The sequence below is a fragment of the Chelonia mydas genome, chromosome 24 (assembly GCF_015237465.2).
Source record: "Chelonia mydas isolate rCheMyd1 chromosome 24, rCheMyd1.pri.v2, whole genome shotgun sequence".
In the NCBI taxonomy this organism is placed as follows: Eukaryota; Metazoa; Chordata; order Testudines; family Cheloniidae; genus Chelonia; species Chelonia mydas.
In genome coordinates this window covers 14707164-14733575 of record NC_051264.2, presented here as the reverse complement: position 1 = coordinate 14733575, position 26412 = coordinate 14707164, and the positions used below count along the sequence as shown (strand labels likewise).

The following is a 26412-nucleotide window of genomic DNA, read 5'->3' as shown; positions in this document are numbered from 1 at the left end:
GAGGGGCGGAGCACGCTGCGGGGGCGGGGCCAGGAAGGGGCGGGGCAGCAGCGTGGAAGGGGCGGGGCTAGGCCCTGCCTGGGCTCTGACACAGCGGGTGAAGTCCCCGGCCGCCCCCCCTGAGTAGGAGACTGGGAAATAAACAGGAATCACGTGCTCCCCGCAAAGGCCAATGGGAACCCCGTCCTCCTGGCCCCGCCCCATGGGGGCCCTCCAAGCCACGCCCCCTTCCTGCCTCGGAAGGCTCCGGCCGCCCCACCCTTCCCGCGCGCCCTCGTGAGACGTCACAAACGCGCGCCGGAAGTGGCGCGCGGCTAATCCGTGGCGCCTTCAGCGGCCTGCGCCGGAAGGTGCTCTACGTCATTGGCGTCCCGCCGGAAGCGGGTGTGTCTGGCCGCAGCGCGGTGCGGCGGAGGCTGAGCCCGGACCCCGCCATGGCGGCTCCGCCCGCCCCGCCCCCCGCCGGGGGGGCCCCAGCCCCGGGACCGGGACCCGGCCCCGCGGGGGGCGCCGCGGCTGCGGGGGGGCCCAAGAGTGGGGAGGAGCGACTGAAAGAGATGGAGGCGGAGATGGCGCTGTGAGCGCGGGGGCAGTGGCTGGGGGGGGCCCGGAGCGGGTCTGTGGGGGAGATCGGGGCCCTGGGGTGGGCGGGAGAAGAGGGGGTGACCGTGGGGAGGGGCGGGAGGAGGTTTGGGGGGGTGAGCTGGAGTGGGCAGGGGAGGATTTGCGGGGAGACCAGGGTAAAAGGGGGCGAGGCCTGTGGGTGGGGAGACTTGAGGGATGGGTTATGGGGAGCTGGGCTGGGACAAAAGGCCGGGAGACCCCGGGAGGGGGGTGGGATGAGGATAAAGGGGTTGAAAAGAAGCTGGTGGGCTGTCTGGAGAGGATGATGGAGGGAGGGAGCAGGAGGGTTCGGCTGAAGAATTAGGGCTCGCGGTGGTGGGCGTGTGATGAGCAGAGCCCAGGACAGAGGGGTGGGAGATCTGGAGTAGAAAGGGGCTGGAGATCAGTAGAGACTTGTGGGGGGAAAGGGGGTGAATCCTGCAGGGAGATTGAAGGACAAAGGGATGGGAACCCCTGAGAGGGCGCAGGGAGGTGGGAGCACCTGGAATCCTTGGGGTGTCTGGTGAGGGTAACGGAGAGCTCTTGGCGGGAGGGAATGGGGAGCTGCGGGGAGGAGGGCCGGGGATGGGCAGATATCAGGGCAAAGCAGTGAAAGACCCTGCATTGAAGAAGGGGTGGGCCTTGTGGCAGAAGGGGGACCTGAGCAACTGGGACCTGGGGGGGCTCAGGGCAAGGGCATGGAAAACTCTGGATGGTAGCAGGGAGGCCTCAATGTGCTTCCATTTGTCGTCCCTCGCCCTGTACAGGTTTGAGCAGGAGGTGCTGGGGGCCCCTGTCTCCCTGCCCTCCGGGGCCCCGGTGGTGGAGGCCGTCCCGGTAGCTCTGGCAGTGCCGGCTGTGCCCACAGTGCCCCCAGTCCCAGTGATCCGGCCCATCATCGCCACCAACACCTACCAGCAGGTGAGGCACTGGCTTATCCCTCACCATGGGGCATGAGCAGCGTGGGAGCGATGCTGGGTGCCGCTGCAGTTCATTGGCCCAGAAACGCGGTGAGGGAATGTAGTCTGGTGGCAGCTGAGTGATTAAAAACAGATTTCAGAGTAGCAGCCGTGTTAGTCTGTATCCGCAAAAAGAACAGGAGTACTTGTGGAACCTTAGAGACTAACCAATTTATTTGAGCATAAGCTTTCGTGAGCTACAGCTCACTTCATCAGAATGCATCCGATGAAGTGAGCTGTAGCTCACGAAAGCTTATGCTCAGATAAATTTGTTAGTCTCTAAGGTGCCACAAGTACTCGTGTTCTTTTTGTTAAAAACAGAGATGCTCTGGGCACGTGCTGGCCACAGCCCTGACTTGGGCTGTCTGTGACTGCACTCCCCTGCCCCCCCCCCCCCTTCTCCATCAACTCTCTGCTGTGTGTCCATCTGTCTGTCTGGTTAGGGGACAGTGTTGGCACCCATCACTAGGGAGTGAGTTATCCATCCCCCTTGGTTACTAGATGAAATATTCACAACCAAGATACCTTTGCCCCCAGGTTAATAGATCAACATAGTGAGGTCCCTAATAGTCCTCAGGGGTCTCCGGCTGCTCTCCCTCATTGGCTTTTAGGGAGCTGCACGTGGGTAGGATGCTTTTTGAGTGGTGGAGTAGATTGTGTGGAAATATCATTAAATGCAAAACACCTCTCTTCACTGTGTCAGTCCCTTATTTGTGTTGGGGTAGCTCCTGGGGCCCTAGTCATCTTAGGCTGGAAAGGATTTGATTTTTGTTGTTAAACATTGATTTCACTGTGCACTTGCAAATGCTGTAAAAATATTTCCATCCGTGATAATCAAAATTTACATGCAAAGTAAGCAAAATGCTGCTTGAAAACTCACAAGTTTGATTTAAGGATATTTACTTTGTATATGACGTGTGATGTTGACAATTTGTGTTTTAACAGTTATAAACTGTTAAAATCTCAACATCTGCTGTCATTAAATTATTGTCTGACTTCCCCCAATAACTTCCCGCAACTGTGAAAATTTAAATGGATAGAAATTGGTGAAAAAAATGCTTAAAAACACCAATATTAGGCTTTGAAATTATTTTAAAAAATTCTGCCAAGTGTCCTCATAGACCAGGGCTCCCCGCTTGGTGCTATACGAACACACAATGAAAAAGACATTCCTTCCCCTGGAGATTTTACAATTATGTCTTGTTTATTCCTGGAACTATTTAGGAATAGTTGATCCTAACTATCTTCATGTGGGAACACTCATATCGGAATAAGGTCATTCACATAGGGAGTTAATCAGGAATAGCTACTGCACTTTAAATTCACACCCTACCTCAGTGGTTTTCAACCTGTGGTCTGTAGACCCCCAGGTCTATCTAAAATTTCCAAAGGGGTCTTTGCCGCCAACATTTTTAGGGGGTCACAAATGAAAAAAGATTGAAAACCACCGCCCTACCTTATTCTAGGCTTGTCTAAACTGAGAAGTTAATTCAGATTAAGGGTGTCTTGTTCCTGTTTAGCTTAATCCAAACAAACCATTGGAACAAACTCACCAGGGCAGTGGCGGATTGTACGTCTCTTGATGTCTCCAAATCCAGACCGGATGCCTTACTGGAGGAAGCTTTAGTCAAACACAAGTGACTGGACTCAGTACAGTGGGAGCTGGCTGAAATTTTCTGGCCTGTGTTATACAGGAGGTCAGACTTGACGATCTGATGCTCCCTTCTGGCCTTGGAATCTATGAAAACTGCTCTGCATGAAAAGCAGTAGCCAGTTACCATGTCCTTGCCCTGACTGTCTGGGGTCTAAATCCCAGGTTGGCACACAGACGGAATGTAGTTGGGACCCAGTCCCCTAATGGGCTGTTCCCGGAGTGGGTCTCTGGCTCTGTTTGCTCTCATTTCTGTGCGGTGTCGCCCACCTCCCCTTGCCTCTCTGTGCTGATGGTCTGGTGTTGTTGGAGGCCAGTGGTGTGGCTGAGCTAAAGCTAAATTAACCCTCCACTCCTATGCCAGGCTTGCGGGTCTCACTCCCTCAGCAGCCCTGTCAAATCCCACTGCTCAGCCTCTTTCCTGGTCCTGCTGTGACCTTTAACTAGCTGGTCCTTTCTGCAGCTGCACAGATGTTTCCTGGGGTGGTGGGGGCTGTGTTACCTGCCTCTGGACAGATGTTTCAGGGCAGGGGGCATGAGGAGGGGTGGTATTCCTTCTGCACTAGCCCATGTGCCTCTCCCCCAGGGGTATTATAGAGGTCTGCATTAACAGCTGCCGCTCTTGATTCATGTTTCTGTTCCGCTCCAGGTCCAGCAGAGCTTAGAAGCCCGAGCAGCTGCCGCAGCCACCGTCGTGGCCCCCATCGTGGCCCCCCCAGTACCGTTCGTGGGACCAGGTACGTAGCGTGTCTCGGTGGCCTAGTGTCTGACTGCACATGGCACGTTTGAGATTCCAAAGCAATGTGTCCTTTCTTTCTCTTTGAGTGAACTTCAGCGCTGGCGAGAGGTGCCGGATCGACAGCCCCGAGAACCGAAGCCCCCTCTTCATCCGCAGGGCAGGTACAGCGACAGGACAGGAGTCCCTCCACAAACCTCACCGCCTGGAGGGGGGGCTCAGCTAGCCCACAGCTCCTCTTCCACGGCTGCCGATGAGCTATTTGTCCCAGCTGGGTGCTGGGTTTGTTTGTTTGCAGGCATCGATATAGCTAGGAACTGACAGGAGACCCAGTAACTTCATTTCATACATGGGGCTACCGAACGGTTGTCTTCTGGGGAGCAGCTTTATCATATCATATATATAGCAATAGGCCCATCTAACCTGGTATCCTGCCACCCTGGATCAGAACCGTGGCCTCGTCTAATGTGGCCTCCTCCCTGCTGTCTGGATCGAACCAGCAGGTCCTTCTAGTGAGGTATCCCGTCTGCCTGGTCTCTTGACAGGTGCCTACACCAGCTGATTCAGAGGATGGTGTAAGGTGCACCCTCTAGTGGACAGTTATGGAATAATCTCTCAGGCAAAGTTTGTTCCTAACCCTAAAGAAGCCTAACATGCTTTATAAATGCTGTATGCCATCCCAGAGGCAGCTGCATCTTAGCCCTGCACTATATAGGATCCCAAAGCCCTCTAGAGGCTGCATATACAGTAATCATTCACTCTGTGGTGAGATGCAGCTGCCTGTATACAGCTGCTGTGCCCCGCCCTAGAGGCAGCTGCATTTCATCACTGAGTGAATGATTACTGTATATCTGTGGCTCAAACGTTTTCTACTGATGACCCCTTTCACTTAGCAAGTCTCTGAGTGCGACCTCCCCCCCTTATAAATTAGAAAACTTTTTAATATACTTAACACCATTATAAATGCTGGAGGCAAAGCGGGGTTTGGGGTGGAGGTTGACAGCTCACAACCCCCCATTTAATAACCTCGTGACCCCATGAGGGGTCCTGACCCCCAGTTTGAAAACCCCTGCTGTGTATGCAGCCTCTAAAGGGCTTTGGGATCCTTTAGCTGCAAAGGTGTAGAAAAGATGTTGTATTTGTTCTGTTGTCTGTGCTGACATCACAAGACGGGGTGGGAATGAATCCAGCTGAGCCAGCAGTTGGCTGTGACTCAGTTTGCCTCATGTCGTTGAAATGTGAAACCTGCACTCCAATCGTGGTTTGGGGGAGGGGACTCCAGCTCCCATCTTCCTTCACCCTAGATGCCTGACGTAACTCATGTGATCGCTGTACAGAATTGGGATGGGTGTGGATGGATATTAACAAGGCTCCTCCTCCAAAGGCAGCTGTCTAATCAACCAGGATGCAATTTCCTCAGGGTAACATGATTCCTGTACATTGCTGCCTTACAGCTTGGAGTCTAGAAGGGATTTTCCCCTAATGATCAGTCCCAGAGCTAGTACGCTTGGTCTGTTTGTAATACAGTAGCACCCCCAGCTGAGTTGTGCCAGGCACTGCTGAGACACACAGCAAGAGACAGTCCCTGTCCCACCTGAGATCAGGACCCAGTTGTGCCAGGCGCTGCCCAGACACACAGTGAGAGACAGTCCCTGCCCCAGCTGAGATCAGGGCCCTATCGTGCCAGGCACTGCCCAGACACAATGAGAGACCGTCCTGCCCCGAAAAGCTGTCAATATAACTAGACGAGGCAAAAGAAGGACCATTCTAGTTTTTCAGGAGAGGAAAGTGAGACATGGAGAGTCAAAGTAATTTGTCCGCAGTCACGCAGGGAGCGTGCAGCAGTGCTGGGAATTGAACCCAGCACTTGCAAGACCCAGCCTGGCGCCTTAACGTAAAATTGTCCTTCTCACCCTCTGCAGTTGTCCCTCCACAGAGGCCTCCAATCCTTCGACCAGCCTTTGTGCCTCACGTCCTGCAGAGATCTGGTAAGCTTCCCCCAGCCAGCCCCATCTTTACCCTCGTCTGACATGCCTGGATCCTACCGGTGCTCTCCCTTTCAATCAGGAGACACTGTTGAGTCTGAAATCGTATTTCAATAAAAATTCCCTCCCGAGTTTTCCTGATAAGTGAGATTCTTGAGAAATAAATCAGGCCTTTCTATAAATCCTGAGGTTAGCAGTTTGTTTGCTCTATTCTTTGCCAAGGGACGGGGAGACCAGTTTCACTTCCTGGATTCTCCCCCAGTCAGGGGAAATGCTAAAACCGAAGCAGAAGGGGGAAGCCTGTTTTCCTGGTGCAGTTTGCTTGCTCCTTTCTTTGCACTTCTTAAAGCCCGGGGGTGGGATGGTTGGTTTCACTTCCTGTTGGGTAAGTTTCGCTTCCTGGATTTCCCTCCGTCCTTGAATCAGGGGTTAGTCCCAGAATCGAAGCCATGGGGGAAATCCTGTTGTCATCGAAATGGAAAACCCGTTTCTTTCTGTCTGTCTGTCTCGTAGCCGGTGCTCCCAGGCCCCTGGCGATGCGTCCGCCTCACCACCCAGCCATGGTGGGGCCCCCCATGCCCGGTCCCCAGGGCCCACAGATGATGATGGGACCCCCCATGCAGAGGCCCCCTGGCCCGCTTATGGGGCCCATAGGGCCTATGAGAACTGGCCCACCGGTGAGTGTGTTTCCTTCAGCGATGGGGCCAGAGGGAGGGACAGGAGCCAATGGGGAGTGGCGGTTGGCTCTCACCTGCCAAGGTGGAGGGCGTCTGTGGCTGTATCGTGGGATCAGATCTGGAGCGAAGCAGGGTTGGGGCTGGTCAGCAATTGGAGGAGAAGCAAATGGAATGATAGGTGCTGCAGGAAGCTGTGGGGGAGTGCTTTCCTTTCGCAGTCAGGGCTGGCCCCAGTGCAGCGCTAGGGGTGCTGTGCTGCAGGGAGCGGGGTTGGGGGCGCTCTCCCCTGGCAGTCAGGGCTGGTCCCGATGCCTTAGCATGGCACTAGGGGGCGCTGTGCTGCAGGGAGCGTGGTGGAGGGCTCAATAGAGGGAGCGCTGTCCTCTCACGGTCAGTGCTGGCTGACCCTGTTGTGTGGCTGCTCACTAACTGCTATGTCCCACCCCAGAGGCAGCTGCATTTCAGCACTGGGGGTATCGCCAGCTGTGGGGGTGGGGCTGTATTCTAAGCTCTGTCCAGCAGCTGGACAGAGGCACAGGCCAGGGAGCCATTGTCTGCATAAGCCCCTTTAATGACCCTGCTGTTGCTGCTGTTTAGGTGGGACCCGGGGTCCCCATCGGCCCGATCACTCCTCTGATGTCAGTTCCCCGCCCCCCTGTCGTGGCAGCTCCGAAGATAAACCCCATGGTGATCCAGGCAGCTCCCACAGTGTACTCCGCACCGCCGGTGAAAAAGCAGGAGGTATGGGGGGGCAGAGGCAGAGCTCTCTGCCACTCAAACTCCGTTGGTGCTTGAGAGGAAGGCATTAAACACACCCACCCACCCCTGCCCAAAACACATCTCGCTGGGCCATCCTACCCCATGGGGGGAGCTTCCTTCCTTCCCCCAGTCTGTGGCTTTGCTCCTGCCCTGAAGCACGAGGGTCAAGAGCTCTGATCCTTGCCAGTCTTGTATGGGGTTATTAAATGTCTAATGCCCCTTTAAAACATACCAAGCTGCTTGCTGCCATGTCCCTGTGGCTGGGAGGTGTCCTGGAAGGGCTCTGGTGCTGGCCAGGTTGGGGGGAATGCCGGGAGATTAGTGGGGCAGGTGCCGGCCACACCCCTGCAGTAGGGGTGGAGGGTCCTGTGGGACGGACTTTAATGTCCCCCAGGATTCCATCCTTATAGTACCTCGGATTTCGCCCACTGCATCGATGTTTGGAGGATTAGTGCGTGGAACATGGAGAACTCCCAGTACATGTCCCAGTGGCAGGGAGTTCTGCAGGTTTAACCCAGTGATTTTGTGTTAACCCCATTAACTGCCCCAGCGGCAGGAAGTCCCATGGGCTAGCTCCGGTGTCCTATTGGTTAATTCCTTTATAATAACCTGTCCTGCCTGGATATTCAGTTAACTCAGGGCTTCAGGCTGACCTTTCATGGGATTCATGGGGCAGGGAGTCCCATGGGCGAACACACCTGCTCCCCTTGGACTGGATTAATGAGGTGGGGAGTTCCCCAGGCCAGTCCCTCTGCAGTCGCATGGCCCTTGTGTCAGTCTCCCTGTTGCTGCAGGAGGAGCTGCGGGAGCAGCCCCCACCAGTTGTGGTGGAAGAGAAGGAGCCGGGGGGGCTGGAGGAGGCTGTGATCGGCCCCAGCATGCCTGAGGTGGAGCCTGTGATGCCAGAGGCCAGGGTGCTGCCTGCACTGCGTGGGCCTGAACTGGGGCCCATACGGGGACGGCGGCCCCGGGGCCCTGAACCTGGATTTGCACCAATGGAGGTAAGGGGACATCTTTCTCTGGTGGAGGGGATCGGGGAAGGGGTATGTGCGGGAGTAGGGGGAGAACAGGAGGGCTGGGGTGGGGAATGTGGGATGGTTGTGAGGGGACACCAAGTGGGAGGGAGTCTGGGCTGGAGTGGGGGGAACCACGGGAGGGGTGGGGGTGGGGTCTCTCCAGAGACACCAGGGGTACCAATAGGGAAGGAGGGTCCTGTGCCAAGGCGGGGGGCTGCTCCTACAGGGGGTGGGGGTCTGTACCGTGGGAGTGCTGCATGCGGGGGTGGGGCTTGGTCTGCACTGTGTGACGGTCCCTCCTCTGCCAGTAGGCCGCAGGCTGGGGAAATCCCAAGGGGGACGGGGGGGCTCCCCATGGCTCAGTCAGGATCTCACCGGGGCAGGGGGTGGTCTGGAGCCAGCCCTGGGCCAGAGGGCTGTGAAGGCCCTGGAGGGAGTGGAGAGCGCGGGGACGGCTGCTCTGGGGTCTGCCCTGGGGGATGTGGCTGACCCGTGGCCTCCCCAGCCCGTGGCGGAACCCGTGGTCGAGGACAAGAAGAAAAGCAGGCAGGAAAAGCTGAAGCGCTGCATCCGCACGGCCGCCGGGAGCTGCTGGGAGGACTCCAGCCTGCTGGAGTGGGACTCAGGTGAGTGGGGGGCAGGGTCGTGATCAGCTGGAGTTGGGGCGGGGGGGAATCCCAGGTGGCTGGGCTGGGGTGGGGAGGGGAGGGATTGCCAACTGGAGCGGGGTGCAGGCGAACCCCAGAATATGATTGCAGTTGATTTGTGGGACTCCCTGCTGCAGGGGGATGATGTTGAGGGTTGACCTCTGGGACTCCCTGCCACTGGATATTGCTGGGGGTTGACCTGGCAGGCTCATTCCATGCAGCAGATGCTGAGCTCTGGCAGAGGACTGCCATGATCACAGGCAGGGGTCCTATGGCCCTGCCCCTCTCTCAACCTCCCCCCCCCACCCCATATCCCAGATGACTTCCGGATCTTCTGCGGGGACCTGGGCAACGAGGTGAACGACGACATCCTGGCCCGGGCCTTCAGCCGCTACCCGTCCTTCCTCAAGGCCAAGGTGATCCGGGACAAGCGCACCGGCAAGACCAAGGGCTACGGGTTTGTCAGCTTCAAGGACCCCAACGACTACGTCCGCGCCATGCGCGAGATGAACGGTGAGGGGAGGTGGGACAGGTGCCGGGGGGGGGGTGGATTAGGCTGTCGCACCACTAATGGGTGGTGGGCAGGTTACCCTGTCTTGCTCCAGTTGGCTTGGCTGCCCTTTGACCCTGGTGCCACCCCCAGCGTGTATCTTGGGCTGGGGGGGCTGAGGTTGCCCAAAGGTGATTTACGGGGGGAGGGCCTGGCGGGCAATGCAAGCTATGGGGCAGCTCAGCCCCACATAGAGCCCTGGCGATTGGCCTGGGAGAAGCACCCAGCCTGGCGAAGGGAACAACCTGAGGGTGTTTGAAAAGCACCTCTGCGGAGGAAGGTGCAGCCAGATCTGTGTAATGTCCCCTCCCGTTCCCCCCCTCCCATTCTGGGAGCACCTGCTGCCCCCCATCTACTGACCCCCTGCTCCCATCTGTGTCCCCCGACAGGTAAATACGTGGGCAGCCGCCCCATCAAGCTGCGCAAGAGCATGTGGAAGGATCGCAACATCGATGTGGTGCGCAAGAAGCAGAAAGAGAAGAAGAAACTTGGACTGAGATAGCCGGGGGGGAGGATCCTGCCAGCCCGGGCCCCTACCCTGGGCCCCCCAGCAGACGCCAGGCGGACTTGGCCCCCGCCTGCCCTGGGGGCTTTGGTGCTGGGTGGCCAGCTTCCTTGCCCCGTTCCATCTGTCTTGTATGACAGCTCCTGGCCCAGGGCTGATTCCTCCATGGACTCTCCAGTGCCCCCTTGGGTGCTGCCCAGGGGTACCGGTGCCCATGGGGGGTGGGCATGTGTGTAACGCTCCCCCCAGGGCCAGGGGCTCCACTCTAATAAATATTCTTTTTTTTTCTTTTGTACTTACAAGCCCAATGGCTGGGGTTCCCTTGCTGTTTCTCCCTGGAGCATGGTTTTGGGGGTGCTCCCCAGGTCCATACCGCCTCCTGCTGGAGGGTCGGAGCTCAGGGATGGGGATGGGTCTAAAGCCTCATTCGCTTCCCTCCAACCCAGGGTAGGGGGGCAGAGGGAGAGGTGATTACTGCGAGCACCAAGCTGTTCCCCCACAGAGATGAATAATTCGGGTCAGTGCCCATCAATCCCATCCTACAGCCCAGCTCTGGGCTCCCCCGCTTCCCCCCAGCTCTGCCAGTATCCCTCAATCCTGGCTCAATAGCCCCCTGCTGGGCCTGACCTGGGCTCCCCCCCGCAAGCTCTGCCAGTGCCCCTCTATCCTGACCTGCAGCGGGGGGCTGGCTGGGTGCTGGATCTCAAGCTCTGACCTGGTAGGGCAGCCCAGGTATGTGTAACCCAGGGGTGGGCAAACTACAGGCTGTGTCCAGCCTGTCAGACCTTTTAATCCGGCTCTTGAGCTCCTGCTGGGGACCAGGGTCAGGGGCTTGTCCCACTCCACAGGGCTCCCGGGAGCCAGCGGCATGTCCCTGCTCCGGCTCCTACACGTAGGGGCAGCCAGAGGATTCCGCATCCTGCTGCTGCTGTCCCTGCCCCAAGCACTGGTTCTGCAGCTCCCATTGGCTGGGAACCTCAGCCAATGGGAGCTGTAGGGGTGGTGCCTGCGGATGGGGCAGTGCACAAAGCCCCCTGGCTGGTGCCCCCTCCCATACTCCTAACCCCTCTGCTCCAACCCCAGCCCTTACCCGTGCCCACACCACAATCTCCTGCCTCAGCCCGGAGCCCCCTCCCATATGCCAAACCCCTCATTTCTGGTCCCACCTTGGAAGCCGCACCCCCCCAGCCCAGAGCCCTCACACTCCCCATCCTGCACCCTGAACTCTTTTCTGGCCCCACCCAGGAGCCCACACTCCCTCCGCACCCCAGCCCCCAATTTCATGAGCATTCATAGCCTGCCATACAATTTCCATATGCAGATGTGGCCCTCAGGCCAAAAAGTTTGCCCACCCCTGATGTAACCCCTAGGGGAGGGAGCCCTGCAGTGTCTCCACCAGGGGGCAGTAGCACTGTGGAGCTGGAAGGTAGGTGCAGATTGGAGTAGGTGTGGCAGGCTGTAGCGCCACCTGCTGGAGGATGGTGGCCAGGTGTCTCTGTATGTGGGAGCTTGTCTGCAGTCTTCCCTGGAGCCAATCTCAGCCCCCCCCCCCCCCCCCCCCTTGCTCTAACAATTGGACCCCACACCCCTCCCAGGGCTGGAGATAGAACCCAGGTGTCCTGGCTCCCTGGCCTGACCTCAGCCCCCATTCAGCCAGACACCCCTGCCTGTAGATGATCCTTGCCCAGCCCCAGCTGGTCTGGAGGACGGGGGGCAGGAAGCTGTGAGCACTGATACCCCCCATGCATGGGGGGACAGGATTGTTCTGACAGCGCAGGGGCAGCTGTATCCTTTGGGGGAAGGGGTAGGGGGAGTGGAGGTCTGCCCCCACTTAGCTCCTCCCCCCCCCCCATCCCAGTCGGAACCCCTTCCCATGGGAGCAGCCGGCACCCCCTGCTGGAGAGAGCCAGCCTGGAGCGGCCCCAAGCCTTGAGGCTGCGTCCGCTAAGGGAGATTCTCCTGGAGCTTGGGTGTGAAGTAGAGCGAGCCCCTCCTATTCTGCCCCCCTCCACTGCCACCCCCCCCTTCCCACCCATTGCTAGGCCTCCCCACAGCTAGTCCCTTTCCCTACCCCGTTAGGCCTCCCCAGCCAATCTCCCCAACATCCCAGGGCCTCACCCCCTGCCAGCGGGCCCCCCCCCCCCCCACCTTGCATGCATAAACAATGTCACACGTAACAACACAACCTTTAATACATGGGGTGAGGGAGGAGGCATATTACAGTCGCTGTCGGCCCCATGGGCCTGGGGGTGTCACGGATACAATCCTCCTGCAGAGCAGTGGTGCTAGGACGTATCCGCACACCCCTCTCCCAGGGAGGGGGCTGCTACCAGGAGACCCACGGGCCCTGCCTACGGGGGGGCGGGGTGGGGGGGATGAGGGGATGGAGGGGGAGACAGCTGGCTGGGATTCCTGATCCAGCCCTGCATGTCCAGAGGCAATAGCCGATTCCCACCCCCCCCCCCCCATATGCACTGCCACACAACAGCCGGCCTCGCCCAACAGGCGCCCCCTAGTGTCTGGAGGTAACAGCTGGCTCCTGTAACAACAGGTGTCCAGCCTCAGCTGGCTCCCAAAGGCAACAACCCGCCTCCCCCCCTGCCAGGTGTCCACTCTCAACAGCCAGCAGCCTCACCCAAAGGGTGTTCTCAGCCAGCCCCCAACAGGCATCCCGCGGTGTTCAACGAGCACCTGCTCTGGGAGCTGGGAGCCACGCTGGGAGGAGGAGGGGAGGCCTCTGCGCAAGGCGGGGGTGGGGGTGGGGGGTGTTCTGCCTTCTGGGAGGGACAGCTGCAGGTGAATTCCTCATTTAAAAAACCCTGCACCCCAATTAATCCCAGCCCCCTGGCTGTCCCCCCGGGCCCCGCCCAGTTCAGAGCACAAGGAACCCAGCCAGAGTGGGGAGCCCCTGGTCCCCCCAAAACCTGCGGTGTGGGGGGGCACCCCACTATCGGGGCAGGGGAGGGAAGGGGGAGGTCTTTCCAGGCTCTGGTTGGGTTGGAGGCAGCAACAGGGGTGGGGACAGGCAGCAGAAGGATCCCACGTGGCTATCCATGTTTGGGGAGACCCCACCCATGGCTAGTAGGCATTTAGGCAGCCCCCTATGTGCCATGGCACCCGCTTCCTCCCCATGGCTAGTAGGAGTTCAGGTGGCCAGCGGCAGGCTGGGGCATCCCCGTGGCTAGTAGAAGGAGTTCAGGTGGCCGGCGGCAGGCCAAGCATCCACTCGTGGCTAGTAGAAGGAGTTCAGGTGGCTGGCGGCGGGCCAAGCGCCCCCCCCCCTCCCCGCCGTGGCTAGTAGAAGGAGTTCAGGTGGCCGGCGGCAGGCCGGGCGCCCCCCCATGGCTAGTAGAAGGAGTTCAGGTGGCCAGCAATGGGCCGGGCACCGCCCATGGCTAGTAGAAGGAGTTCAGGTGGCCGGCGGCAGGCCGGGCGCCCCCCATGGCTAGTAGAAGGAGTTCAGGTGGCCGGCGGCGGGCCGGGGCACGGGCGGGCTCTGGTAGAGGTTCCCGGAGCCGGCGTTCCAGTAGGGCGAGGGGGGCCCGAAGAAGCCGGCGGAGGAGACGGGCAGCTGGGCGGCGTGGCTGAGGCCAAAGCCCACCTTCTGCTGGTGGTAGGTGGGCAGGTAGGACAGCTCGGCCGGGTGGTACTTGTAGAGGGGCCCCTCGCCCGGGTGGTTCTGCTGGGCCTGGCTGATGCCCTGGAAGTCGAACTTGTAGGCGTAGCGCTTGCCGTGCACCTTGGTCATGATGCTCTTGTCGTAGTAATAGCGCAGGGCCCGGCTCAGCTTGTCGTAGTTCATGTTGGGCTTGCTCTTGCGCTCGCCCCAGCGCCGCGCCACCTCGTCCGGGTCTGTCATCTTGAACTCCCCGTTGGTGCCCTCCCACGTGATGCACCCGGCGTTGCTGCTGTCCGACAGCAGCTCCAGCAGGAACTGCCACAGCTGGATCTGGCCGCTGCCTGCCAGGCGGGGAGACGGGTTTGGTACCGGCGGGGCTCTGCTTTGCCCCAGGAAGGGGGGCCCTGGTTTGTTATTGTAGGGTCTTTTCTGGCTGGTTTTGGTAGGGTCTGCTGGGTGCACTTGTTTGTTAACGGAGGGGCTCTGCTTTGCCCCAGGAAGGAGGGCCCTGGTTTGTTATTGTAGGGTCTCTAACCCCCTAGAGCCCACTCCCCTGCCAGAGCCAGGGACAGAACGCAGGAGTCCTAACTCCCAGCCCCTCTTCCTCCCTCCGGCCCCCGCTCTAACCCACTAGCTCCCACTCCCCTGCCAGAGCCAGGGATAGAACCCAGGAGTCTTGGCTCCCAGCCCCCCATGTCTCTAGCAATTACAAAGAACCTCACCCCATCCCAAGCTGTAATAGGTGCCCAGACCCACCTGGGTTTGCCAAGCGGCTGCTGGTGGGTCCCAGGACCTGGTATGGATCTGGGGGGTGAAAAGGGAGTTGGGGGGAGTTAGTTTTGGGGGGCGTCAGAGACACCCCCTTTGCCCCCCGCTGGGACCCATTCCACCCCAACCCCCATCATGGAAATCTAGAAGTCCTGACTCCCAGCCCCTCATCTAACCCTCTGACCCCCCAGGTCCCCATGACCCATCATTCCCAGATGGGCTTCACACCAAATCCCCAGTTGCCCCCAACCCAATCAGACCGCCCCCCAGGGCCCAACCCAAAACTCTCCATGAGCAGGAGATCTACGCACCCCTAAACCTTGCACTGTTTGGGGACTGACGTACCCCTCAAAATGCATTCAATACCCCCCTCCTTGGGTTCGCGGCACTCCCTGACCTTGGTGTGTGGGGCAGGGGGCCATCCATGGGGCAGAGAGGGGCCTAGCTATGGAGGCAATCTCCCCCCGCCCCACTCCCTAAGCAGAGGCACCCACCTGTTACGATCCGCGGGGATTCACTCGTCCGATTCACCCCCTGGATCTGGGGGGGGGACCCTGGCGGGTGGGGGAGAAATGTGGGGGGAGAGCGTTAGGGAAGGGGAAGGACCCACCAGCCGGCACCCTGGGGAAGTAGCCCCGGGATTCACCCCCCATGCGGGAGCCATGCCCTGAGTTGGATTCAGGGGGTTTTAGCCAGCCATGGGGCAGTGCCCCCTGGGGAGACACGGGCGGGGGGAGATGATGGTACCTTTGGGGCCCCCGCTGAGGGAGCTGCTCCAGCTGCTTCGCCTGATTTCCTCATAGGGGGATTCTGCAGGCCAATAGCGAAGTGGGGGGGAAACAGTCCATTAGTAGTGGCGAAGGGGAGGGGAACCACTGCTGGAGAGGACAAGCCCTGCTCTGTGTCTGGTCCCAGCGCCCCCTCCTTTCTAACCACTAGACTCCACTCCCCACCCAGAGCTGGAACAGAACCCAGGAGTCCGGGCTCCCAGCCCCCTCCCCTTTCTAATCGCTCAACCCCACTCCTCTCCCACAACTGGGGAGCAAACCCAGCAGTCCTGGCTCCCAGCCCTCCCCCCCGACTAGTTCCCATTCCCCCCCCCCCCAGCCCCACTGGGATAGAACCCAGGAGTCCCCCCTCCCCCAAGCTGGGATAGAACCCAGGAATCCTGCCCCAGTTCCCATTCCCCACCCAGAGCTGGGCTAGAACCCAGGAGTCCTGGCTCCCAGCCCATGGGGGAGGAGCAGGGCTGGTGTTCGCAGACTCACCTGTTTTCACCTGCACCCGTGGTGGGGGTGCGGGGGGCTGAGGGGTCACAGCTGGGGCAGCCGGGTAGGTGAAGGTTGGGCTGCCTGTGTGGGGGAGACAAGAGAGCGCTGGTCAGAGCTGGGGTCTGTCCAGAGCACCACAGGGTGGAGCAGGGGGGCCCTGCAATAGGTGGGTGGGGCTCCTGCAATAGGGGGCGTGGTTTATGGTGATGGGCAGGGCTCCCTGGTTTAGGGGTGGGGCTCCTATGTCTGGGGGCCTAGGTCCTGTGTCTGGGGATGGGGCTCCCAGACATGTATGGTTATCCTGATCCTAGGCGGCTCCCTGTCTCTGGGGAAGCAGGGCTCCCTGTCTGTGGGTGGGGCTCCCTGTGGATGGGAGGGGCTCCGTGGGGCCTGGCCGTACTTTGCCGCAGGTAGGCCAGGTGGGACAGCAGCACGTCGGCGTTGTAGGGCGAGGTGAGGCGCAGGAAATCCTCCTTGCCCATCTTGCACAGCTCCTTGCCGTCCACGTGCTGGAACAGGCCCACGTCCACCTCCTCCAGCCCATACTCCTTCACCGCCCAGTCCAGCCATTGGCGCACATGGTCCTGGGTCCACACGCCAGGGTCTGCAGGAGACAGACAGACATGGGGAGTCCAGCCGGCCCGGATGCCTGGGTTCCCAGAGTACAGCTACCCAAACAGCGGGAGTCCGGCCGGCCCGAACTCCTGGGTTCCTGAGAGCTCTACCCAACCAAAGCATGGCACACACATGCACAGGGGAGTCCAGCTGGCCCGGACACCTGAGTCCCTGAGACACAACCACCCTGCCACAGCTTTGCTGGGAAGGGGGAAAGAATCCAGCCAGCCCGAATGCCTGGGTCCCTGGGGTACAGTTGCCCTCCCAGACCACAGCACACACACACAGGAGTGGGGAAAGGGTCCAGCCAGCCTGGACACCTGGGTTCCAGAGGAACAGCAACCCACTCTGAGCCTTGCTTGGGGAGGGAAGAGGCCAACTGGCCCTGGACACCTGGGTTCTTGGGCTGCAGCTACCCGCCCAGAAACGTGGCACGGTGAGGGGCCAGCCGGCCCGGACGTTTGGGTTCCTGGGAGGCATTTACCAACCCTGCCCCAAACAAGGAAATAAGAGACCCCAGCACTGGCCCACGTGTCAGGGGAGGGGGCAGGGGCTGTGCTACAGTGAAAGGCTATCGGGGGGCACGCGGGGAAGAGAGGGTGCACTCACCCGCTGGGACGATAACCCTCTTCTCCTCGCTGGGGGGGTTGGCTGGGGGGCTGCTCCGCTGGTCACTGTAGCTGGCTGGGTAGGGGATGGGGTGTGGGTCGCTCCCGGATTTGCTCCGTCTGGATACACTGCAGTCCACGGGGGACTGTCTGCAGGGTGACAGGGGGGTGGGTGAGGACTGGATCCGACCACAAGAGGACTGAGTTTGGCCGGTCTCAGACCCACTGTGTAGGGGGGGCAGGGCTGGGCTAGCAGGGGCTGCGGGTCAGGAGTGAGAAGCACCAGCAGGGCTGTGTGTTGGCCGGTCCCACCCGCCCTGTGGCGCTGAGGCCGGCTGGGCTCCTAGCGCAGCCCCTGGCGCTGACCGAGGTTTCCTGGGGATGGGATGAGGGAAGTGAGTCATTTCCTGCGGGCGCCGGTTCAGCCCAGCTCTACTGAGCTGGGAGTTGTGGACCCGGGGCGGGCAGGGGGGCTGTGCCGGGTCCTTCTGCTGGGCCACGGGCACAAGAACCTCCCCCTCTGCAGCCTGGCTCCATGGGCCAGTTCCCACAGTCCCCAGTGGCAGGGAGTCCCACAGGCTAACCCCACTAATATCCAGTGACAGGGAGTCCCACAGGTTAACCCCACTAATCCCTGGTAGCAGGGAGTCCCGCAGGTTATCCCCAGCTGCCTGACCTGGAGCAGTTGACAGTCTCATTCTCCCTCTTCACAGAGTGCACCCTGCTGGTCTGACTGGACCAGTCCGGCTCCCCCAGCACCGGCCTCTCCTTGCAGTTGTACTCCTCGTCAGGGGGCACCTCTGTCTTCATGAGGTGGGGAGGGCCGTAGGAGGGGTCGAATATGGACTGGTCCTCGCTCACCACAGAAAGTGCCTCCTGCAGGGGGGGACATATGGCGAGGTTAGAGTGTCCCACCCCACTCCCTGCAGCACGGCACCCCCTTTTGAGCCCCCCACCCAGCTCCCTGCAGCACAGCGCCCCCTGCTTAGCCCCCCACCCAACTGCCTGCAGCACGGCGCCCCCTATTGAGCCCCCCCACCCAACTCCCTGCAGCCCAGCGCCCCCTGCTGAGCCCCCCCCCAACTCCCTGCAGCACGGCGCCCCCTGCCGAGCCCCCCACCCAACTCCCTGCAGCCCAGCGCCCCCTGCTGAGCCCCCCACCCAACTCCCTGCAGCACGGCGCCCCCTATTGAGCCCCCCCCAACTCCCTGCAGCACGGCGCCCTCTGCTGAGCCCCCCACCCTGCTCCCCACAGCATGGCTATGCTGCACTGGGGCATCGGGGCCAGCCCTGACTGCCACGGTGCCCTGGTGTTATTCTGCCCCCACCAGAGTGGTGTCTGTCCCCGGCCGTTAGTCCTGGGGGGAGGGGACGTTTCCTGTTTGCCGGCGCCCGAGCGTGGTTGCCAGCAGGTGACAGTTCAGTGGCCTGTGCGGCTTCCTGCCTGGGCTGGCCCTGCCTGGGCTGCAAACACCCACCCACCCCACCCCGGGACTGAGGCCAAAGGAACCTTGTCTGCCGTGTGACATTCCCAGGCCAGGTACAGTTACACGGACACACATGCTGCACCCAGCCACACACCGATGCCCAGCTGGACACCCACACGGCACAGCCTGACGCATGCACCCAGACAATCCCAGAGAGACAATCACACACACACAGACAATCCCAGGCGCACGCACACACACACACATAGAGAGACAATCGCACACACAAAATCCCAGAGACACACACACACACACACATGCACTTGTGCAGGCCTAGACAGCTATAAATGGTCCGTACCCATATGACTGACACGCTTGCACAGTGCATGCAAAACCATGTGCAAGATGTACAGTCGGCCACACCCAGTGCGCTTGTGAAAAGTACAGTCAGAGACACACACATACATAATGCACTGTAATTGGGGGGAGGGATAGCTCAGTGGTTTGAGCATTGGCCTGCTAAACCCAGGGTTGTGAGTTCAATCCTTGAGGGGGCTGTTTAGGGATCTGGGGCAAAAATTGGGGACTGGTCCTGCTTTGAGCAGGGGGTGGGACTAGACGACCTCCTGAGGTCCCGTCCAACCCTGAGATTCTATGATTCTATGAATGTAGGGGGGGGTATAGTTGGCTGCACCTGCTGGGTACCTCCCATTGTATCTATTTGACTGATGGAAAAACTGAGACATGGGGTGGGGGGAGGTAACTTGTCCAAAGTCACATAGTCTATGGCAGATGCAGGACCCAGGAGTCCCAGGTCCCAGCCCCCTCCACAGCCTACTCCCGTCCCAGAGATGGGGACAGATAGAACCCAGGAATCCTGGCTTGCAGCCCCCTCTCTAAGCACAAGACCCCACTCCCTTGCCGCGAGCTGGGGATAGAACCCAGGAGTCCTGGCGCCCAGCCTCCCCCCACTCCACAGGGGGCTTGAGCGGGGCTGTGACACTGGGATCCCTGGGCAGTCAGATGTGGCGCCAGCCCCGGCAGGGAGGGGCTATGCAGCCTCAGCGCCGTGGAGCCAAGGGAGCAGAGAAAGGCCGTGAAGCCTGGCCCGAGGTCAGAGAAGGAGTCTGCAGGTAACCCCCTGGGAAAGCAGAAGTACAGGCAGAAAACACAGGCAGGGAAGGTGCCAACACCCCTGGAGGTACAGCCAGGGCATCACAGGGACAGGCGGGAAACACAGACAGAGCAAACAGGGAGAGCACCTCAGGCTCGAGCATAGACTACAGGCAGGGAGTCCCGGGTACAGGCAGGGAAGCAGAGGAGTGGAGGTCCCACACAGGTTCATAGCTCAAACTCGCCCCCCCCCCCCCGCAAGGCCCCCCTCCAGCCCTTGCCTTGGGTTATATGCCCCAGCCTGTAGCTAGCAAAGCCCCAAGCTGCAAGGTTCCCCCCACCCCACTGCTTGCAGCGCCCCCTGCTGGAGGATGATAGAACTGGGCACTGCAAGCTCCCCCCGCCCCTTGCAGTGCCCCCTGTTGGCGGTGGGAGCTGCAGGAATCTCAGGATGACCCAGGCACCGGGGGAACCCTCCCAAGCCCAGCCTGACTCGATTGACACTGACCTCCCCCCATCCCCTGCTATGTGTGCCCCTGCTGCAGGGCTGGGGGGGGTGGGGGGCTCTGATCTGATCTGCCTCTAGGTTCCCCCCCACACACACACACACAGTAGCACACTGGGTGTGGGCTCTTTGCACAGAAAGCAGAAGTCTCAGGGGAGCTGGGCTGATCTCTGTTTGCAGCGGGAGCTGCTGCGCTGGAGATGTTATCGGGCGCCCAAGCATTGGGGGGGGAGGGGGGCCTGGCTGCGGTTACTCCCTTGCCGTGCCTGCCCACCCCCGAGGCTGCTGCTCTGCGCAGGGCTCTGCTGACTTTGCATGCAGCATCCCTTCTTGCAAAGGCGGGTAGGAGCCGTGAGGGGCAAGGCCGGGGCGGGGGGGGCTCCAGGGAAGGGAGGAACACCCACCCGGAGGAGGCACGACGGAGGGTGCCCCACGCAGGGCAAGGCGCGCGGCACCGACGAGGTTGCCTGAGCGGCACAATGCCCACGCGACGTGGCGTGGAAGTGCCAGTGTGGCACCAGATGTGGTGCCCGAGGGGGGTGCCAGCCCTGCAGTGCTGACCGGAGGGGCTGCAGTACATTGCAGGGTGGCAGCCCACATGGCAGTCGTCGTGGGGTGCCGTGGAGGGGCCACCGATGATGCCCGAGCTGCGCAGTAATCAAGCAGGCCACCGGGTACCATGCAGCTGGCCCATGGGGCACAGGCTGCATGACATGGCACGCGCACGCATGGCACAAAGCACATGTAGGGGGCTCCACGCAAGGCCTGCTTGCACACCAGATGGCACAGGGCACGGCAGAGGGGCCGGGGTGGCATGCGACGGGCTGGTGAGTTACGTTGCACAAGCTTTGGATGCCCATCTGGGGTGAGGTGGCCTGCGGACACAGATGCCCATGTGCGGAACCACCTGCCCGTGCCCAAGGCAGGGCCATGCCGTGCAGCACAGAGCATGACAGAGGGGCCCCGTATTGTGCACGCACAAGCAGTGGAATCGTGGCCCCCCCCATTGCACGACGGATGGCCCACGTGCCCCACAAGCGCTCGTGTCACCATCAGCGTGTGCACAAAGACAGCCCGCCCTACAACAGAGGTGCCATTCATGTCACAACCTGCGTGTGCCCAAGCAGGGCAAACGCCCCGGGCCCCATTGCAGGAGGGATGCGCCCAAGGATGCACCAGCCACACAATTGCCCACTGATTGCAAGGCCACGCCACATGCCTCACAACCAGAGCGCTGCATGGTCAGGGCCCTTCTCAGCCATTGCACGGGGGACGTGCCAGTTGCATCACAAGCAGAGCGTGCACGGGTGTACTTGCACAGTCGTTGCCCGGCAGCTGTGCCGTGTGCATCAAAATCAGAACATGCCCCATCCGTGCAATTGCACACACGCTGAATGATGGGTGAGCTGCAGGCTTTGCATTCAGTGCAATCGCAGTCCCGTGGCACCAGGTCGATGCAATGTTGGAAACCCCACGCACAAGGGCGGGTCCCACGGGACTCAAAGCACAGGGGAAGGGGCACTGCTGTGTCTGATAAGAGGTGCAAATACCTTGTGGGCTACACACTGTGCCCATGTAATCGAGGGAGACACAAGCACCACAAGGGGACCCAGGTTACCCTCTTCCACGTGTGCCCGGGAGGGCAGGAAGCCAGGTACTGTAGCCTGAGACAGCGGGCACAAGCCTTGCATCACCACCCCAACCCCATACAGCATGGAGTGACCGGACGCTATAGACCCATCCCCATATGAACCCCTCTATCCATCTCTAGGGGCTGGATGGGCCCCGGGCTCTGATATGGGGGGCAGGGAGGGGATGGGATACTGGAGTAGATGGGCCACGGGTCTGATCAGGGCGGGATACCAGGGTAGATGGGCCTTTGGGTCTGACCAAGGGCAGGATACCGGAATAGATGGTCCTGTGGGTCGGACCCAAGGTGGGATACCAAGGTAGATGGGCCTAGGGGTCTGATAGGGGCGGGATACCAGGGTAGATGGGCCTGTGGATGTGATCCGGGGCGGGATACCAGGGTAGATGGGCCTGTGGATGTGATCCAGGGCAGAATACTGGGATAGATAGGCCCACGGGTCTCATCGGGGCGGGATACCAGGGTAGATGGGCCCATGGATGTGACCCAGGGCGGGATACAGGAGTAGATGGGCCCATGGGCCTGACCCAGGCTGGGATACCAGGGTAGATGGGCCTGTGAGTCTGACTGGGGCAGGATACCAGGGTAGAGGGGCCCAGGGTTCTGATTGTGGCAGGATACCGGGGTAGAGGGGCTCATGGGTCTGATCCAGGGTGGGATACCGGGGTAGATGGGCCCGTGGGTCTGATTGGGGCAGGATACTGGGGTAGAGGGGCCCGTGGGTCTGATTGGGGCAGGATACCAGGGTAGATGGGCCCATGGGTCAGATTGGGGCAGGATACCAGGGTAGATGGGCCCATGGGTGTGATCTGGCGGGGGGGGGGGGGGGGCTGTGTGCAGTGGGCGGGGCTGTGTTGGGCAGCAGCACAGGAAGCCAAGGCAGGAAGCCTGAGGCTACGAAGCCGGAAGCCTCTTGGACTCCTGATAAGGCCACCTGATGGGGAGCGAGGCTCTGAGCAGCGCTGGCCTGGGCTGCTTTAAATAGCTCCCCATCCGGCCAGACAATGGGCTGGGGGCTGGGGCACTGGTTTGCGGGGGGGGTTTGCCCTCCTGCACACACAGCTATTCACTCCAGCTCCCACCCAAAGCCAAGACAGAACCCAGGAATCCTGGCTCCCAACTCTCCCTCCCCCTGCTCTAACCACTGGACCCCACTCCCCTCCCCCGGCTGGGGAGAGAACCCAGGATCGTGGCTCCCAGCCCCTCCTCCCCTGCTCCAAAACACTGTGTGGGAGGAAGGCAGGTCTTGTGGGGAAGGTGCTGAATTCAGGCCCCCCCCCCCCCAGGTTCTACGCCCAGGTCTCCCACAGACTCCCTAGGTGACCTTGTGCCTGCTGCTACATCACTCTGTGCCTCAGTTTCCCCCTATACACTGAGAATGACCCTCCCTTTGTGTGTGTACCGAGTGCGCAGCCCTGCACTTGAAACACCCGACCTTTTCACCCCTTGCAACTACATTAGCTGTTACCTGGAAACTAAAACACAGAGAGATGCAGGGTGTAACCCCCCCTTCCCACGCACACAGATACACAGAGGCAGACACACAGAGTCAGCGAGAGCGAGAGGGAGACAGGCAGATACACACAGACACAAAGACAGACAGACACCCCGGCAGACACACACACAGTCAGGCAGGTACACACGCACCCAGACAGGCAGATACATACCCGCACAGACACACCCAGAGGCAGCCAGACACAGATACCTCCCTCTCCCCGCATCACCCCCAGAACCACGGAACAGCCCGGGAAGCCAAGGAGAAGGGAGTCCGTGTAATAAGGGAGTGGCACAGACTGTGCGGTTTCCATTTCAGATCCACCCCACCCCACCCCCGTGTGATAAGGGGGTTTCGCCCTGATAACAGCCCAGACGCTGAATCTGGACTTTGGGAGAAACTGGCAGAGATGTCAAACGTTGCGTGGAAGCAAATCATGTCTGTTGGATCGGGAGAATTTGTGTGCTGTAAATTAGCAATCTGTACTCTGCTCTGGGAGGGGAGGGAGGTCTAGTGATGGGGGACGAGGGCTGGGACCCAAGACTCCTGGGTTCTATCCCTGACTTGGGGAGGGGGGGCTATGGGTTAGCACAGGAGGGACTGGGAGCCAGGATTCCTGGGTAGGCTTGCCAGCCATCCAGGACTGGCCTGGAGTCTCCAGGAATTAAAGATTAATCTTTAATTAGAGATTATGTCATGTGATGAAATCTCCAGGAATACATCCAACCAAAATTGGCAACCCTACCCCTGGGTTCTATCCCCCGCTCTGGGGAGGGTCTCTGGGAGTCAAAACTTCTGGGTTCTATCCCCCGCCCTGGAAGTGGGGGTCCAATGGATTAGAACGGGGGGGGGGGGGGGCTGGGAGCCAGGACTAATCCCTGACCTACCATGTAATCTTGGCCGCTTCTCTGGGCCTCAGTTTCTACTCCTGTCCTTTATCTGTTCGGACTGTGGGCTCTTTAGACAGGGCCTGTCTCTCTCTGTGTCTGGGAAGCGCCCGGCACAATAGGGCCCTGATCTCAGCCAGGCAGGGCCCGTCTCTCCCTGTGTGTCTGTGTAGTGCCCGGGTCAGAAAGAATCAATTGGGCACAGTTGCCTCGGCATATGCAGACACCAGGCTGATCCCCAGGAAACTGCCCCAGCAAAGCCCTGCACCAAACTGCAAATCAGACAATTCCCCTGGCCAAGGAGATGACGAGACCCCACCATCATTGCCAAGGCTGCTAATTCCCCTCAGCTCAGTCGCGGCCTGGCCGGTTAAAACATCCTCTCGCCAGACGGTGCTTAAAGTGGCCAGAGAACCGAGTCTGGGGGATCTAGCATCCTCTGGGTGCAGCAGCTTTCGTCCAGCAGGCCCAGACCTTCCCGGGCATTTTGGTGCCTCGCTGCCACTGATTTCCAGAATGATGGTGGATCAATCTTAATAGACCTTGTGATTTCCTTGCTGGCTCTGGGACCCCCCCCCCTTGCAGCCCCCCTTTTGCTCCCCACTGTACAAACCGGCTTTAAGCCCCGGCTCTCCCTACTGAGGAACAAATGTAGTAGCCCAGCACGATCCCAAAGCCCTAGAATCCTGGAGACGATCAAAGTGGCTCTGAGCCTGAGAAACGCCTTCCCTGCCCCTTGGATAAAGATGCAACGTCTCTAAGTATCGAAGGCCGCCCCCAAAATCCAACTGGGTCTCGGCCACGGATCTTGTTCCCTTGATGCCAATGGGTTTTTGGTTTGATGCAGTGCACGAAATTCCAGGCTTCCTGGGCCAGCCGTGGTCCTGTCAGCGGAGCTGCTGGGTAACCCATAATACGCTCCTGGGGCGTTTTTAATCCACTCGGTGATCGGGAGGGAAACCTGCCCCGAAATCTGTGCGCGAGGAGAACCCACTTGGCTCGGAAGGGAGCGAGGAAAAAGAGCGAGTGAAAAAAATAACCAGCAAGCAAGAGAGAGAGAAAAGAGTGTGAAAGGCAGAGAAAGAAATAAAGGGAGAGAAAAAATGGTAGAACACGAAGGAAAGAAAGAAAGAGCATGAAAGGTAGAGGGGGGAAAAAAGCAAAAGCAAGCAAGAACATGCAAGCTAGAGAAGGAAAGGAACAAAAAAGAATGAACACGAGCGCTAGATAAAGCTAGAATGGGACAGTGACAGAAAGAAGGACAGACTGACCTGTTAAGCAAGGTTGCACCCCAGATTCTCCATGTTGGGGGCACAGGCCCCCCCATTTCAATCCCGGCCTGAGATCCTTTCTGCCCTGCTTTGTGGGAACCATCCATAGGTGCCCCATGGCACCCCCATGCTCCATGGAGGGGGTGAGCCCCCCATTTCCTCCCCTCGGGACGCAGGCTCTCCCCGATCCTGACCCCCTTCCTGCACGCTCCTGGGAACGGGGAGGGGAGGGTGGGGGAGGCATGTGCCTTTGCGGGGCTCCGGCTGAGCAGCACCGTGGGTGTCTCTCTCTCAGGCGGTTTGGTTTGGGTTATTTAAGCTCAGCGACATCGACCGCCACGAACGGGAAGGAAGAGGAAATTTTTTGTACCAGAAGGAAAGAGCGGAGGGGGGGGGGGCGTTTGTGGAGCCGGGGCGCGCACCAGAGAGAGAGAGGAACTGAATGCAGCCCAGCATGAGCCCAGCACCAGCTGGAGCCCAGACACCGGCACCTGGAGGAACATCTCCAGAACCTACCTTGATTGTTCCATCCATCGTTGCTCCCCCACGGAGCTCCCCGCCTAGACCTCCATGGACGAGGCGAGGTGGTGCATTGGCAAAGGGGGCCGGATGAGCGGTGCTCTGTGTGTGTGTGTGTGTGTGTGTGTATGTGTGTGTGTGTATGTGTGTGTGTGCGTCTAATTTTGGGAAGTGAAGTCACTAACCGCCGGGGCTGGTTTCCTATTGGTGTGACCAATTTTTGCAAAGCTTTTTTTTTTTCTTGTCTTCTTCTTTTGGCGCTAGGGCTGGGTGGCTTTCTGCACTGCCGTTGATGAGGGCAACGGCACAAGGGGCTAAGGGCTGAGAATTGGGGAGCTGGGGGGAAAGGGTGCACGGAGGGCCACAGGGTTAAGAATCCCATTTAGCCCTTGCACGGCAATGGTGGTGCCATACCTTTTAGTATTCAGGACCAGTGATCTGTACCACAGCAGCACCTAAAAAGATCAGGGCCCTGTTGGGCCAGGCGCTGCCCAGACACAGTGAGAGACAGGCCATGCCCCAAAGAGTTTACAGTCTCCATACCCAAAAAGTGGGAGGAAAAGAGAGGCCCAGTGTCA

At 59.9% G+C, this 26412-nt stretch overlaps 2 protein-coding genes across 8 annotated transcripts; one reads left to right on the top strand and one right to left on the bottom strand.

Annotated features, from left to right (window-relative positions):
* Positions 1 to 373: 373 nt before the first annotated feature.
* RBM42 (RNA binding motif protein 42) lies at positions 374 to 10383 on the top strand. Its single transcript, XM_037883198.2, has 11 exons — positions 374 to 577; positions 1371 to 1524; positions 3863 to 3950; positions 4039 to 4113; positions 5872 to 5937; positions 6448 to 6611; positions 7209 to 7352; positions 8165 to 8371; positions 8892 to 9012; positions 9352 to 9546; positions 9973 to 10383. The coding sequence occupies exons 1-11, from the start codon at positions 435 to 437 to the stop codon at positions 10083 to 10085; spliced, it is 1470 nt and encodes a 489-aa protein (XP_037739126.1). The 5' UTR covers positions 374 to 434; the 3' UTR covers positions 10086 to 10383.
* Positions 10384 to 12262: 1879 nt separating this feature from the next.
* On the bottom strand, positions 12263 to 25992 carry LOC102940499 (retroviral integration site protein Fli-1 homolog). 7 transcript variants are annotated; one of them, XM_043535374.1, is made up of 10 exons: positions 25832 to 25992; positions 17646 to 17845; positions 16971 to 17119; positions 16147 to 16350; positions 15744 to 15827; positions 15223 to 15285; positions 14970 to 15029; positions 14464 to 14511; positions 13564 to 14156; positions 12263 to 13513 (listed from the first exon to the last, which is right to left on the bottom strand). In XM_043535374.1, exons 1-10 carry the CDS (start codon positions 25847 to 25849, stop codon positions 13484 to 13486), a joined length of 1449 nt encoding a protein of 482 aa, XP_043391309.1. In that variant the 5' UTR covers positions 25850 to 25992; the 3' UTR covers positions 12263 to 13483. The 7 variants fall into 7 exon arrangements, with proteins under 7 accessions (XP_043391309.1, XP_043391308.1, XP_043391307.1 ...); XM_043535373.1 differs by having other exon boundaries at positions 12263 to 13521; positions 13572 to 14156; XM_043535372.1 differs by having other exon boundaries at positions 12263 to 14156; positions 25832 to 25991.
* Positions 25993 to 26412: the final 420 nt, after the last annotated feature.

Bases quoted from the DNA above. Each gene is read 5' to 3' on its own strand.
- RBM42 (XM_037883198.2), top strand. From the start codon at position 435: ATGGCGGCTCCGCCCGCCCCGCCCCCCGCCGGGGGGGCCCCAGCCCCG. The intron at 6,612-7,208 runs GTGAGTGTGTTT...GCTGCTGTTTAG, and splicing joins CTATGAGAACTGGCCCACCG to GTGGGACCCGGGGTCCCCAT. The intron at 9,013-9,351 runs GTGAGTGGGGGG...CCCATATCCCAG, and splicing joins CCTGCTGGAGTGGGACTCAG to ATGACTTCCGGATCTTCTGC.
- LOC102940499 (XM_043535374.1), bottom strand. The intron at 15,286-15,743 runs GTGAGTCTGCGA...ATTGGCCTGCAG, and splicing joins ACGGGTGCAGGTGAAAACAG to AATCCCCCTATGAGGAAATC. The intron at 15,030-15,222 runs GTACCATCATCT...CCCACCCGCCAG, and splicing joins CCTCAGCGGGGGCCCCAAAG to GGTCCCCCCCCCAGATCCAG.